At 40.1% G+C, this 16,763-nt stretch overlaps 1 protein-coding gene across 2 annotated transcripts in view; it reads left to right on the plus strand.

Annotated features, from left to right (window-relative positions):
- Window positions 1–1,085, plus strand: part of Gm15114 (predicted gene 15114) — a 32,498-nt gene extending 31,413 nt beyond the window's left edge. Inside the window, exon 7 of one of the 2 annotated variants that reach the window (NM_001082966.1) lies at window positions 447–1,085. In NM_001082966.1, coding sequence (NP_001076435.1) covers window positions 447–483 — 37 coding nt within the window. In that variant the 3' untranslated portion in view covers window positions 484–1,085. The remainder of the gene's footprint in view (window positions 1–446) is intronic. The other variant, XM_030251157.1, reaches the window with a different exon arrangement.
- Window positions 1,086–16,763: the final 15,678 nt, after the last annotated feature.

A 16,763-nucleotide genomic window follows, 5' to 3' on the forward strand; every position in this document is an offset into this window, starting at 1 on the left:
TACATTCTCCAAACTTAAACAGGCATCAGCCCCGCTCAGAATCTTCTCAAACCATCTCAGTATGCTCCTTTTGTCTTTTTCTGGTACCTTGAACACCCTTTTTAGCCCAATCAGATTTCAAACTTCCATTACCTGCATTTATAGGTGAATAACAACAGGCCTGCCTGCCTCCTTGCCTGCTCAATTGCTTCCTTTGTTCATTGTTCTTTTTTCTTTTCTTTTCTTTTTTAGAATTTTGAGTCACAGGTAGCCCAGGCTGACCTCTATCTAATTCAGTATTGTAGCAAGGATGACTGAATACCTGGCCCTCCTGACTCCAACTCCAAGTACTGGATTTCATTGTGGGCTACACTGTGCTCTCTAGTCTATATTTAATAATCAAATTTCAGGAGTTTTTGCTAAATTGTTAAGCTCCCCAACTTAAAGAATTTTTCTCTCTTTCACAGACTAACCTGTAGCTCCATGCTAGATACACTATACTAAGGAATCTTCGAGAAGCCAGGATGAGCAATAATAGAATGAGAAGACCTGAAGACTAAACTGCCTTTTCCTTCGGGCGTTGGCAGCTAGCTAATTGCACTGAACCACACTTGAGAGCATACGTACATTCATATAATGTTCGAGTTTGGACTGTTCTTGTTAATGTACTTTCTTAGGATTAAATGTCAGGATTCTGTTCATACTAAGCTATTTGAAGAAAAAGTGTTTAGTACTGTTTGCATAAAAGAACAAGGAGATGAGCAAGATGAATGCTGGTTTCAATGGGGTTGTTTTAAGAAATCAGCTATTTTCAGAATACATGGGATTTTTTTTTTCAATGTTAGAGAAACTGTGTAATTTACCATAATCCTTAAGCTCTGGAACCCATACAAGTGATAAGAAGGTTTTATGCACAAAAGCAATCCATGTGAATGACTTCAACTGTATGAGTATTACACTAGTAAGCTTTTTTTTTCTTTTCCATTTTACTGTAACATGAAAGGCAACTTAATTTTTTCTTACTTTTGTCAGAATTCTACATGTAACTTTTTTATTGTTGGATTTGCAAACACATGAAATTCAATAAAGAGTTGTGAACATTGTTATTTCTTTTTTGTGTTTGTTTGTTTGTTTGTTTGTTTGTTTGTTTCAGTTCTATGACTGGAGCCCAGGCAGCCCTTAGGGTCAGTGAGATAACACTGCTGACACCAAGCCTGCCCAAATCTTAGAACTCTTTCCTACAAATTTTCCTCTAACATCCTTCATGTACACACACACACACAGACACACACACACAGACACACACACACACACACACATGTGCACACAACATAAACACTAAAGAAAATGTAATTTACCTTTTTTGGGGGATCTTTTTGTTATTTTGTCTTTTTTTCCCCAGAGCTGAGGACTGAACCCAGGACCTTGCTCTTGCTAGAAAAGCACTCTACCAATGAGCTAATAGCATTTGAAATGTAAATGAAGAAAATATATAATTAAAAAATTAAAAAATAAATAAATAAAATTTATAAAGAACCAGGGCCTTAAGCATGGCAGGTAATTCTTTACTATTGTGCTCTCTCTCCAGCTCAAATAACATTTAAATACAAATGCCATTTTTTTCCTGACTATGAATATTTGGAGTAAGTAATAATAATCTTGCCATGGATGAATCATCAAAATAAGTTTTGGACCTCAGCTCCCAGCTATACATTCCAAATAGTGACACTGTAATTTTATTTCTTTTGAAGGTGTGTATGATGGTTCATTTCAGTTATTGATGAGCTCTAGAGTAAATTAGGAGAGCATATGTGCTTCTCGAGGATGGTCTTGTGTATGTCCATTAAGGTAGGAAGAGCCACTCAGTATGGGTGACATCATTCCCTGGGCTGTGATTTTACTGTGTGAAAAGGATAAAGTGCATGAATACAAGCTTTCATGCCTGTCCCAAGTTCCCATTGCTCTGATTTCATAACCCTGACACTCTGTAACCTTAAAAGTGAACTACAATACCCCTTTCTTTCTTCCATAAGTTGCTTTTATCCGGTTGTTTGTTTGTTTGTTTTTGTTTGTTTGTTTGTTTGTTTGTTTGTTTGTTTCGAGACAGAGTTTCTCTGAATGGCTGTGGCTGTCCTGAAACTCACTCTATAGACCAGGCTGGTCTCGAACTCAGAAATCCACCTGCCTCTGCCTCCCAAGTGCTGGGATTAAGGGCATGCAGCACCAAGTGCGGCTTTTTCTGTTTTTTTTTTCTTTTTCTTTTTCTTTTTTTTTTTAGCACAGTGACATGAATATAAATAAGGATCCAGTACTTTTAAGAATAACAAAGGAAGTCTTGTCCTCACATTGAGTGGCTTCTCTGAGGATAATTAGATACAGTGTAGTGACATGAGAACAATTCAAGTCTATACTTTCGCACTGTTTCCTTAACAAAATTAACAATGGCTTAAAATTATTTATATTATTGGACTGAAAAATGTAGCGATCATTGAGGCAGTCCTCAAGTTTTTGGTTATCCTGCCTCAGCCTCCAAGATCCACGGAATGTAGATGTGCTTGGCTCTGGCTTGCCCTGCCCTGCCCTAATATCATTTATATGGCCAATTACTTTGAGAGCAAATGTGTATTCTCCCTTTAAAAAATATTATGAATTGTGAAAGATTTGTATGTATTTTCTAATTTTTTTTTGCTGTCATTGTGTTCCCTTTTATTTGTTCAGCTCTTGAAAAAGGGAGTAACATAGGGTTATTGCCTTTCTTTCCTTCTTTCTTTCTTTCTTTCTTTCTTTCTTTCTTTCTTTCTTTCTTTCTTTCTTTCTTCCTTCCTTCCTTCCTTCCTTCCTTCCTTCCTTCCTTCCTTCTTTCTTTCTTTCTTTCTTTCTTTCTTTCTTTCTGTTTTGTTTATTTTATTAAATATTTTCTTTATTTACATTTCAAATGCTATCCAGACAGTTCCCTACACCCTCCCCCACCCTGCTTCCCTACCCACCAACTCCCACATCTTGACCCTGGTGTTCCCCTGTACTGGGGTATATAAAGTTTCCAAGACCTAGGGGCCTCTCTTCCCAATGATGGCCTACTAGGCCATCTGCTACATATGCAGCTAGAGACACGAGCTCTGGGGTACTGTTAAGTTCATACTGTTCTTACACCTATAGGTTTGCAGACCCCTTCAGTTCAATGTGTACCTTCTCTATCTCCTCCTTTGGGGACCCTGTGTTCCATCCTATAGATGACTGTGAGCATCCACTTCTGTATATTTGCCAGGCAATTGCATAGCCTCATAGGAGACAGCTATATCAGGGACCCTTCAGCAAAATCTTGCTGGCATATGTAATAGTGTCTGGGTCTGGTGGCTGATTATGAGATGGATACCCGGGTGGGGCACTCTCTGGATAGTCCATCCTTTCGTGGGGCTCATGTATTCCAGGCTGGCCTCCTGCTTGCTATGACACCAAGGATAACTTTGAACTTTTGGGCTTCCTGCCTCCATCTTCCAAGTGCTGAGGTTATAGGTGCTACAGTCTTTGTGTATGCCAAATAAGCCCTCTAGCAAATGAGCTGCATCTTCAGCCCAAAAATATTTCTTCTGGTACAAAATTAATACATCGTCATTGGAGAAATTTGAAAAGGCATAAAATGCAAAAATATACATACCCACATATGGCCATTGCATTGTTGAACCTCATGATAGAAAAAGTACAAATTTGTTCCTATTAAAAAAATCTTAAGATAATTCTGCACAGTGCTACAACAACTGTAGTGAGACGTTCCACTCATAGTGTGACTTATTGGCAAACTTCACTTACCAATACATTCCTAAGAGTTGAAAAATGTTCTCACTCTCTAAGATTAATTGAAACTTCTATGCTAAGTGAAAGTGGCAAAGAAACCAGCTGCCTTTACTGTTTATGTCGATATTAATATTAATTAGAAAATTAATAATAAATTAATAAATCAAAAACTCGCTAGACCACAATAAGAAAGCTACCAAAAGGCAATATATAAATCATAGCAGTCCAATATTGATATTGCACCTTGTTCTAATTTGGTATATGATGTTGTGCTTAAAATATGACTGTAGAGCTGATACTAAAACATGATTGAGTGCAGGAGAATCTTTCATGACAAGGAATTATCTGGGAAAAAATGTTGATAGTGCCTTCATATTCAAGAGGAACAAGAAAAAGAAATAAAATGCAGAGTATGGCATCTATCTTACATTTATAGTGGCCCTTTTTTAAATAATGGAAACTATTCTTCATGTGCCTGCTAAATTATGAATAATAGAAATAAGGTACTTTTCTGTATTAATACTGATAATTGAATAATGCATGTAGTCCTTCGGACATTCTCCTGCAAAATACAAAGATTTCAAACTGAAGGGTTTTTTTTCAATTATAAAATTGTTAAAATTGTATTATTTGTGTGTGTGATTACATATTCTCAAGAGTATAAATGCCACTGGGACTCACATGTGGAAATCAAAAGACAGCTTGGCTGACCCAGTTAATCTACCACCATAGTTGGTATCTGAAGATTGAGTTTTTTTAAAGGTTATTTACTTTATGTATATGAGTACACTATTGTCTTCAGACACAACAGAAGAGTGCATTGGATTCCATTACAGATGGTTGTGAGCCACCATGTGTTTGCTGGGAATTGAACTCTGGGAATTGAGCACAGGACCTCTGGAAGACTGATTTCAAGTCTTCAGGTTTGCATGGCAAGTTCTTTTAAGTCCGAGCCATCTCACTGGCACCGTCTCACTGTTCAAAAATACTGTCATACTTTTGTATGTTGTAGATGATGAGTGTGAGTGAGGGTGCATGGGCATGCCTGGCTCAGGTTCTCTCCTTTCAATGTAGGCTCTTGGGGATCAAATACAGCTTCTCAGAATGTCAGTTTGTACTGCCAATTACTTTTACCCACCGAGCCTTCTGATGCTCTTGCATCTACCTCCCACTCGAGTTGTGATTACAGGTCCACAAGATCACACCCAGTTTTGCAACTCTGGGGATCCAACCAGGGTTTATGTGTGATAGGAAAACAATCTACCAAGTGCCTCAAATCTCCATCCTCTCTCACCTTGAGTATCATATCTGGGAAACATCAAAATTTTAGACCAGGATTCAGACAAGATAGTATCTTTGGGATGCAGGCAAAGAGTCCTTTCTGGGCAATTTCTGGCTTACAGATGGAGGAGCTATGGCTCAAGCTTGTTGACCTGCATCATGACATCCAACAGCCATCCACAAAACACATCTTCAAAAGCTGTCCTTTACCATTCTGACTTATAAAACAAAAATGTTTGCTCTGTTATGAAAGGGAGGGGATTAACATATTTGGAATTTAAACCATAATTCAAAGATAATAAAACTAAGTGTTTAAGCAAACCCAGAAGTAATGGGAACTTTTCCTTAACTATGTCATAGCTATTGCCCTATGTCTATGTTCCAGCAGTTTGGCAGACACCAGCCTGGTACTGACTCCATTTTCTCTAGTAAGGTTATAGTTGGTATCTGCAATCTGTACAGCTCTTCCAGTTTTGTGGCATAATGTTCTCTTATATTTTGGTCCCTAGAGTACTTGGATCCACATTACAATGCATCTATTTCCCACAAATAAAATCTGTTCCTGGGGCAAGAGAGCATCAAACATGAGTGGCATCACTGAGCAAGAAAATGGGTGCCACAAATTTACAATCTGTTCCCAATGACACGCCCATGTACAGTGCACAACTTGTGAGCCTTGTGGCCTCACAGGATGTGGGAGCAGTGAGGAAGGATGAGAAGAACAATACCTCTTACTTGATGTCTCTACTTTCACCCTTCTTTTCTGGTCACAATCAATTTCTCCATTGTATGTATGCACTTTCCCATTGCTGGACTGCTAAGCAGTTTCCAGAGAGATTTTGCTAAATTATGTTCATAGAGAAGTTCCATGTAGTATATATTTACAATATATGATTAGCTCATTCTATATGGTAATTTTCTAGAAGAGAACTAGACCAAATGGTACACCTGTAGAATGCTATATAGTATAATAAATTGCAGCACTGGAAGACTGAACTGTTTAACAAACTGCTCTACTTCTAAAAAGTGTATATTTTCTCATATGTAAACAGACTGAGAATGCAGAATTGCTTGCCATGAGTGATTAAACCTCAGCCACATCACTCACAAGTCACTCCTTATTTGCCTTGAATAACAGAAGCAAGGGAATATAAATTATAGTGTTAAGCACTTCAAAGAGCCAAGCTTTCTTCCATTTGTTAGAATGTGAACAAAGAAACAGTGACTTGATTCACTATGCTTCTCTCACCTGGACCTAATGTTTCAAGGTTGATCCTCAGAGCAGCATCAACTGGGAACTTGCAAAATCCCAGGCATCACTTAATAACTCTTGAATAAGAGACTCCAATTACAGGACCCAGAAACCCACATTTAAAAAAAAAAAACCCTAATCTCTCAGGTGATACACTGTAATGATTATGATTAGCAACTGAGATTTCTGACTGAGATGGTTGAAGTTATAGTCTATGTGGGGCTCTGTGTCCTTCCTCTCTCTCAATGCTTTGAATTCCTATGAAAAAGAATGGTTTTATTTGGAATTATGTTTGTGCATGTGGATATGAGAATGTGGGTACAGAAAGCCACAGAGGCCACGGAGGAGTGTTGAGTTCCTTCGAGCTGGAGTTGCAGGAAGTTGTGAGCTAAGGTGTCAAGTGCTCTTCTGCTCATTTCTACATTCACAGTGGAGTTTGCTTTTGCTTTGATAGGCATTTTTTCCCTATGTGTGTCTGCTGGGCTTCAAACGTGCTATGAGATCAGAAACTTGGGGCAATCCACCTTCCTCTACCTCATGAGTGCTTACAGCTATGTGATACCATGATCAGCAAGAAAAGTTAGGGGTTTGGTCCTAAAATCTAGAAAAAATGCTGGGCTTAAGAATGAAGTACCTTGTAAGCATCTACTGAGATGATCATGCGATTTTTTAAGTTTGTTTATATAGTGGGTTACTTTGATAAATTTTCCTCTGTTGAACCATCCCTGCATCCTTATTTTTGATTTTTATGGTTGGAAATCTAATAAGGGGTCCAGTGCCCTCTAGGCAAAGGGCTCTAACATCACCAAATGAGTCACATCTCCAGCCTTCCATTGTTTTATACCTGTTGCATAATAAAATGCTTAGCATATAGAAAATTTTCAATAACTGTTTGTTAAATGCAACTAATGCTCGCATAAAAACAGAGTTTGGAATACAAATCCAAATATTGTATGATAGAAACAAGAGAGAGAGGCTGGAGCTCAATGGCAAGGTGCTTGCTCAGCATGCTGTGCCACTGAATTTCATGCACAGCACCTCAAAATGGGAGTAACAGGTAAAGTTTGGAGATTCAAATTTGAGTTAAATTGCTTGGATGCCCACATGGGTGAGCCTGGGTAAACTGGATATGGTGGCACACCCCTGAAATCCCAGCATTCTCAAAGTAGAACCTCTAGGGTCAGAAGTTCAAGGCTAACTAGAAAGGTCTAAGGCAGCCTTGGATAAAGGAAAACATGTTTCAATCCAATACATGAATCAATATACACATTACAGACTGGGTGGCTGGTAGTGGTAATGTCCCCCTGTTAACCCAGTACTCTGAAGCAGAGACAGGGAAAGGTCAGTTTCAAGGTCAGCCTCAGCTATATACAAAGCTCTAAATCAAAATAAACAAATAAGCTAACAATACATACACACACACATTCACACACACACACACACACACACACACACACACACACACACACACAGGGGAAAAGGGAACATGAAAGAGGGGAATGGGCAAACACAAAAATCACCAAAGTGTTGGGCTAAGGTGATAGGAAATTTATACTTTTCCATATTCACTTTTTCTATATTTTACACATTTTAAAAGAATCATATTTTACTTACATTGTAAAAGGAGCAATCATTTTTATGGGTAAAATTATGTTGAATCTGGCTTTCACCTCTGAGGCTGTGTGGGTGTTTGGTTTCGTTGTGTCTGAAAGGTTGCCCTCCTCCATGACAGCCAGCAGAAGGCAGCATTCAACGTCCAAAAAAAAAAAAAATTAGCCTGGCCCTAACTTAGATGAACTGCTTTTTAAGATAATTATAATAGAGTCTGGGGGCGGTGCATGTTGCTTGATTTTTGTTGTTACTAATATTGTAAGATGGCAGAGTGCTTGCTACCCATCAGTGAGGTCTTCGATTCGGTCCCAGCTCTGAAGAAAAACACATGTACTTGAAAACTTGTTTTTGAACCTCAATATTGTTTATCTGAGCCCACTTTGCTCTTCCAAAGACTACATTGCCTTTACTGAAGGCAAGCTACATCAAATGACATACCAGGTGAATATTATAAGTCGTCCTGTGAAGGAGCAGTGTCATCTGCAATACAACTGTATTTGGAAATGTCATCTTCTTACTGAGCTTAGCTGTCTGCTCCCTGTGGAGTGGAAACTCCACAAACATTTTAAAGCTACACCTGTGTGTCCCACCAAAGGTGCTGGTGACTGAACACATGACTCACACATCATACATAGGTAAGTTCTCCCATCTACCACCAAGCTTCAGATTTGTCAGCCATCTCTCCACACACACATTAAGCATTTGAAATTAGACACTACTGATATTAGATGATAGCAACGTTCAGAAGAACGTCCAGAGGATTTTGAGGATCTTCTGTCCTCAAGTAATCGATTACAGACTTCAAATTGCAGAAAAAGCTAGAATGGCTGATCAAGAAAAAACAAAAACAAACAAACAAACAAACAAACAAACAAAAAAAACATATTTCCAAGGCAGGTGTTGGGGTGGAGGAAAAAGATAAGATGGAAAACCCCTCTGCCATAAAGGACCTGGGCTCTTCAGGCTTACAGCCACACATCATGGCTTATCTTAATGGGGCCCTGGGTGCAACTTGGATCCTTACACTTACTGGCAAGTACTTGGCCAATTGAGCCATTTCCCCAAATCTTGTTGTCTTTTCTATACACCCTAAAGGTGCTAGAGACAAAAGAAAATTGAGATAATCTTTACTCCCTAAATTTGAGCCAAACTATGAAGATACTGTTTTTTCCAGTGTCAGTCTCAGTCTGTGGTAGGCGTCAAGAGTGGACCTGCCTGACTTCCCATTTAGAGCAATAGAGAGTAGCTTCAATGACAAGTGGTCCCATGTACATCAATAAGTTTCTCCACTGCTCACACTCTACAGCTCAGTTGGACACTGCTCAACTGAGCTGCACATATATTCTCCCTCTACAACCCATGATGAAGGAGTGGATGTTCTCTGGAACATTCCAACTCCACTGCAGAGACCCAGAACAGAGTAACAATCACTAGTCTGTACAATTCCTGAGTGCATATCAAGTGACCTCTTTTGTGAAGCTGGACTCCAGAAAATCACATAACCCCATTTAAAAATGGGGTACAGAGCTAAACAAAGAATTCTCAACTGAGGAATACCGAAGGACTGAGAGCACCTGAAAAAATGGTCAACATAATTAAGCATCAGGGAAATGCAAATCAAAAGAAACAAGATTTCATTGAGCTCTTCGCTAAAGTCTTATAGAATTCTCTACTAAAACCATCTGGCCCTGGGCTTTTATTGGTTGGGAGGTTATTAATGACTGCTTCTATTTCCTTGGGGAATTATGGAACTGTTTAGATGGTTTAACTAACCCTTTTTATTATAGAATATTTTCTTTATTTACATTTCAAATGTTATCCCCTTTCAGTGCCCCCCCTTTCCGGAAACCCCCTATCCCATCCTCCCTGTCCCTACTTCTATGAGGGTGTTCCTACACCCACTCCTAACTCCCTGACCTAAAATTACCCTATAATGGAGGATCTATTCACAGGACCAAGGTCCTCTCCTCCCACTGGTGCCTGAGAAGGCCATCCTCTGCTACATATGCAGCTGGAGCTATGGGTCCCTCCATGTGTTTCTGTGTTTGGTAGCTTAGTCGGGTTACCTAATCTTGAATCTTGATTTAACTTTGGTACATGGTATCTGTCTAGAAAACCAGCCATTTCATTCAGATTTTCCAGTTTTGTCAAGTACATGCTTTTGAATGAATTTTTAATTTCCTCATTTTCTGTTGTTATGCCTCCCATTTCATTTCTGATTTTGTTAATTTGGATACTGCTTCAGTGCCTTTTAGTGAGTTTGATTAAGGATTTATCTATCATGTTGATTTTATAAAAAAATAAATTAATTACAAACAAAAAACAAATAACCCAGCTCTTGATTTTCCTGAGTTTTTGTTTTGTTCTCTTTGTGTCTGATTGATTATTTCAACCCCGAGTTTGACTATTTTTTGCCATCTAAACCTATTGCATGTTTTTGCTTCTTTTTATTCTAGAGCTTTCAGGAAAAGTCTCTCTTTTTTTATTTTTTTTTATTTTTTGATTTTTATTTATTTATTTTTTATTAGATATTTTCTTTTTTTAATATTTTTATTGGGTATTTTAATCATTTACATTTCCAATGCAGTCCCAAAAGTCCCCCATACCCTCCCCGCCCCCCCCCCCCACTACCCTTCTCACCCACTCCCACTTTTTGGCCCTGGCCTTCCCCTGTACTGGGGCATATAAAGTTTGCAAGTCCAATAAGCCTCTCTTTCCGGTGATGGCTAACTAGGCCATCTTTTGATACATATGCAGCTAGAGTCAAGAGTTCCAGGGTACTGGTTAGTTCATAATGTTGTTCCACCTAGAGGGTTGCAGATCCCTTTAGCTCCTTGGGTACTTTCTCTAGCTCCACCATTGTGGGCCCTGTGATCCATCCAATAGCTGACTGTGAGCATCCACTTTTGTGTTTGCTAGGCCGCGGCATAGTCTCACAAGAGACAGCTATATCTGGGTCCTTTCGGCAAAATCTTGCTACTGTATGCAGTGGTGTCAGCGTTTGGAGGCTGATTATGTGGTGGATACCCAGATGTGGCAGTGTCTAGATGGTCTTTCCTTTCATCACAGCTCCAAACTTTGTCTCTGTAACTCCTATCATGGGTGTTTTGTTCCCAATTCTAAGAAGGGGCAAAGTGAGAGTTTGAGAGCAAAGAAAACTTATCCTATTACAATGTAATGACCTTTCAGTTGAAATTGTGCTGCATTTGTTCATGTGTTTGTGTATTCATTACTTTGTTTATTCACCTCTTGATTTTTTATGTGAAACTTCATAGTGTAGGGCCAACCTGTCCTGAAACAATACTGTAGTCAAAAGGCTGTCCTAAAATCCAGTATTTACTGAGCCTGGCCTCCAATGCAATCCTTCTGTTTCTGCAGTTTTAGACATGAAATTGTAGATATAATCTGCAGGTGATGCTCATTCATGGATGTGATATTTTCATTTGTTTGGATTGGTTTTTAGGAACATGTTTCCTTTAAAGCCTGCTGGCTGGAAACACCCATTGTGGTTGAGGATGACAGGAAATGCCCCCTACTTCTGCTTTTAACAGTGCTGGGATTTTACATATACACAGTCCTACCTGGAGTACTCTTCAAAATAGACAAGCTGATTTTTTAAAACTACAATACCAGGCTCATGTAATCCACTGGAACATTAAATGTCTGCTGGCTAGGCTGAGTTCTGGGACATAGTGCATGTGTGCAAGCATGAGAATCTGAGTTTGATGCCCGGGATAATGTACTGGAAACCTAATAATATCCTCGAATATGTGTAGGTAAGAAAATGTAATGAGGGTAGGTCAAGATGATAAGAGTTATTTACATGGCCTCTTAAGCTACAGCATAAGTTCATGACCAGACAGGAATACTTCAAAAATGTAGATACAACATGTACTTCAAATGTATAATTTCCTTCCAATTTGAATGGGAAGTACATACGTTTAAAAATTCTTTCGGATTTGGGCTTAGTTGCCCTTTCCAATTATAAAACCATAGTCTGCATTCTATCCTCCTCTAGGAACCCCTGAGTCATATTCTGATAGAAGCTTGTGGGGAAACCCCACAATTCCCGATTAGGCGTGCACCCAAAGAATCATGAATAGACTGACCTGATGTAATTACATGAGGTAGTTTAATTACGGAGCTCTGGACCAACATGCATCCCACACAGGAGATAATGGATGTCGGCCATGAGGCTCGAAAGCTAGGGGTTTTTATGGGGTAAGGTGCTTAGGGGTGTGGAATTCAGCATAGGACACACTATTGCCTTATTCAAACATCAGCAAAAAAATTACATGTATGGTTTGTTTTTCTTTTTCTTTTTCTCAGCCCCAGGCTCACAAACAACCAGCAATTTCTGAGTACTTTATATGACTTACAGGTTTTGAAATTTCATCTTTCTTTCATTCCCCTCTTCTTCTAGTAAGTAATTCTAATCTTAGAATTTCAGAAGTCTATTTCTCTATGTGGAGAATAGAAATCATATTCTTTTTCTATCTTAACTATAGCTTGGTACTGATGCTGGAGGACCATAAGTTGTAACAAAAATAGAATATGAAGGAATAGTAAAGAGGACTTGGCAGGGGCCCTTCTAGCGAGGCTTGAGGGTCTGTGCATGATGTAGATATACATAGATCAGATCTCTGGCTAGAACTAGTGAGATGTCTTTGGGGAACCCTGCTCACATGCTGTAGCCAGTTGTGACCAGACTACTTTCTGCACCACCTTTTAAGTTATCATACAGATAATTATTATAACAACATGGGTTTAAACACATCATTTAAGACAGTGATGGGCATGGAAGTCCCATAAAGGATCTCAAAAAGAGTAAGGCTGAATCAAGATGGAGTATTTCGAGTTCCAAATAGGGCAAGGGGAAGGAGCACCATGTCTGTGCCAGTCTCCATGATTAATTTTGTCAAGAACTCTTTTAGAGTTCTATTTATTCTTTCTATCTGTCCTGAGCTCTGAGGTCTGCACACACAATGTAATTTTTATTTGACCTCTAAATACTTGGCCACATCCTGACTTACCTGGGCAACAAAGACAGGGCCATTATCTGACACTATTGCTTTTGGCACTCCGAACCTTGGAAAATTTTTCTTTAATAATCTTCTTGATGATTATCTGAACAGTCTCATTTTTACAGGGAAAATCTTCTTTCCATCTTGAGAATGTTCACAAAACCAGAAGGTATTCATACACATATTTTTCTCAGTAAAGTCTACCTCTCAGTAGATGTCGGGTCTGTCTTCCCATGGTAGGACTAGTTTTCTTTCTCCAGTTTCTACTATTCTATACAGGGTTTCTTTTACCAGTCTTAATTTGTCTATAACTTGATAGTCTTCAGACTGCCAGGATCATTGCTCTTTGGCATACCTGTTTGGTGGTTTGATCTGCCATCTGATTTCTTTTAGCCACAGCAACTTAGGCCTTTCTCTGCAGATGTCAACAGCCCTCTTTGTCTGTATATTGCTCTGTACAGTGGCAAAAGCATACCTGCTGTCAGTGTAGACTCCTCTTTTACCATTTATAGAGCTTGTATCAAAGCCACAAGTTCAGCTTTCTGTCTACCACTGAGCTGTTGTCCCCACCTTCTGCTTACCTTCAACCTCGAGGCTACTGCCATCCATGTACCAGCTCAAACTCTCAGGCCAAGGCTGATCTGATCCTTCAGATCATTTCGAGTATCAGTTTCTTTTGCCAGAATGTCATCACAGTGATGAGTAGGTGAAGTCTCAGCCAGTAGGGTAGTGAAGGTCACTCGTTCAGTCAACAAAAAGCACTGATAATGTGTCTGTCATTCAGGAGAACGGTTGGATAATGTTTTCAAGAGCGTTAGTCAGCCATCGGTCAGGGGGGCTGATCCACACTTTCTAGGGCATGTGCCAAGTTTTGTCTCAGAGTCAATTTATCTGCATCTTTGACCAGAAGCCACTATGTGCAGACAAGCAGGTCATTCTACAGCCACCGGGTCTAATTTCTTACAAGTATGCCACAGGTCTTTTCCAGTGTCCCAATCTCTGAGTAAGAACCTCTTTAGCAATACCTTTGTTCTCAGTCACATCTGAGATGTCCCAAAGCTGGGAACAACTTTAAGTCAGTCTTAATGGCATCCAAGGCCTGTTGTTCCTTGTTTCTCTATATGAAGGGCTGTTTATCTCTTTAATTCAGCAAAACCTGAAATCCACAATCTGCAAAAGCCTGCAGTGCCCAGGAACTTTTCTAACTTGTTTTGCACTGGTCGGTGGGGGAATATGAAACACAGTCTGTATTCTAGCTGCTTCCACAGGTAGGCCACCGGCCTCTTCTAAGGACTCAGCTTCTGTGTTAGCACCCCTTTTGCTATCTCTTTACTTTTAGCCACGAACAGGTGAAGGGTTTGGACATGAGGGGGGCTCCTCTTCTTTTTGTTGGGCCAGTCTCTCACCCAGTGCCATTTTCTTTACAGTAAACACATTGATCTTTAGCCAAAAGCTTTCTTTTGTTGCCAGGTACTATCTAAGTTTTCTATTTTCCCTGACTTTTGTGGCCAGAATTTCATTTCTCTTTTCTCTTTTTAATTCTCTGGCTTCCTGTTTCTTACAGATCATTTCTAAGTGCTAGCATTATTAGCATGTGCCACTTTGCTAGGTTCTAGTCTTTGTCATTTACCTCTCTTTGCTCCTGTTTCCTAACTGTAACGGAGATCTCATGTAATGTTTTCTCTCTCTCTCTCTCTCTCTCTCTCTCTCTCTCTCTCTATATATATATATATATATATATATATATATATATATATATATATATATATATATATATATATATCTTTTGTTCCTCCTCTTTGTCTTTGTTTCCTTTGGATGTTATCTAATTATCACATCTTTATCCTGTCACTTATCTTCTTTCATAGTTCTCTTCTACCCTGGTTAATCTTTCTGTCTCACAGCACATCTCTGATTCTGTCTCTGGTCTCTGTCTTTGTCAGCCTCATGTTTCCTTAACTCTTCTTCTTGTCTGACTCTTATTTACTGGTTCTTCCTCTAAATATTTATTCATTTAGAGTATCTCTCTCTCTCTCATCTCAGACTTCTCTAATCTCCTTCATCTCTATTTTTACTTTTCTTCACTGTTAAGATCTCTATTTACCACTGTCATCCATCTCTCCTGAGTATGCTGAAGCTTTGCTCTTAGCTCACTTCTTTGCAGACCTCTATCCTTCCTTCGTTTCTCCTCCTCTGCACTTTCTTATCGACTTACCCTGTCCTTCTCTTAACTTCTGTAACTTCCTATTAGCTTGGTCAGATTGTTGGGTCACGTTTTAGTCCTATAGAGATGAGACCCCCATCAGAGCCTGGCAGTTAGATTCGCAGGTGCTCCTTACCTTGAACAGAAACCCCAAGTGGGCAAATTCCTCCCTCACTGGAGCTTGGAACAGACTCACTGCCAGCAGCTCAGGGCTTCCCTAGAAGAGAAAACATGTAGGGCAGGGAAGGGAGCACAGCTCTCACAGCTGGCTGTACCAGGCCACCAATATCTCAAAGTGAAAGCACTTTTTCTTTTAACAAGAGACTGGATACAGGGGACAGGGGAATGAGAAGCAGCCAGGGAACCCGTGGCGCACTTGGCCGGCCACTCCCACAGCCTCCTCTATCTCCCCTTCAGCAGCCACAATATCCAGGGCCACAGACTTCTCAGAGACCACCCCTCTTTTTCTCTGAGTTTCCTGATCTTATTTCTCCCTAGGCTCCAGGTCCATGGGCAGGACCACAGTGACCTGCTGGCTGCTCCCTGGAGTTGGAGTGGGAGGTAGGGCACCTGAGGATCTGAAAGGAAGTGGTCAGCATAGGTATCTGACAGGATTCTTAGGCTTATTTCAGAGGGCATAACTCAAAAACAGTCGTCAGTTTTAGTCCAAGTCCGAACACAAAGAGACACACAAGACACACACAGAAACCGTTTTCAAGCAACCACCATAGAATCACAGTACCACAGAAATGACAAACACAAGCAAGACCAATACAGGGCGTCTCACACTCAGTTTCCAGAGATAGCCTGACACTATCTGTTCCAGGCATATACTGAACCCTAGCTGCTGCTGGGTTGAGAAGGACTGTTTCAGATCCAACTTCCCAGCTTGACACCAGAGCATCCACCAGCGTTTTGGCATGTCTCACTGTCACTGCAACCAACCCAAATGGGCCTCTCTCCATGGGAAGGCCCCCAGAACCTGAGACTGGCCTAAAAGAAAACCAAGATAATTAGTCAACCCCTTGGGACCAAAACCAGACTTGAAACCAGACAAAACAAAAGCAAAACAGAATCAGAAGGTGGTATAATGGAGGACACACAAGTGAACAAATCAGACAGACATACAAACACAAACATACAAACAGACCGGCAGGAAGGGATTCCACTTTACCTCCTATGTACAGTGTCCATGTCCCATGACAAAAACCACAAACAAAAACAAAACAGCAACAAAGAAAAAACACCAATATATCTAAGCACACTTGTCCATGCCTGGACTTGTACAACCAGCCAAACCTGACTTCCTGACGGGGGTCAGATTCCACATCGACTCCATTTCTGGCAGAAAAAGCACCTTATTTTTCTTACTCTGCCAGATGACAGTCAGACCTTTCTAACTGTCCCTCACCCTGGGCACTTCCTCCAGGGTCACCCTTGGAATGTCTTCCAAGGATGCAGCCTAAGGAGCCTTAGAATGTCTTCCTCCTGCAGCCACTAGGCCCTCACAGTCCACAGTGGCAGCTGCCAGAATACAGAATACCAGAACTGAAAAACCAAGACACAAGGTGGGACTCAAACCCACAATCTCAGAACTGATAAACCAAGACACAAATTCAGT

This window comes from Mus musculus, chromosome X (genome assembly GCF_000001635.26).
Source record: "Mus musculus strain C57BL/6J chromosome X, GRCm38.p6 C57BL/6J".
In the NCBI taxonomy this organism is placed as follows: Eukaryota; Metazoa; Chordata; class Mammalia; order Rodentia; family Muridae; genus Mus; species Mus musculus.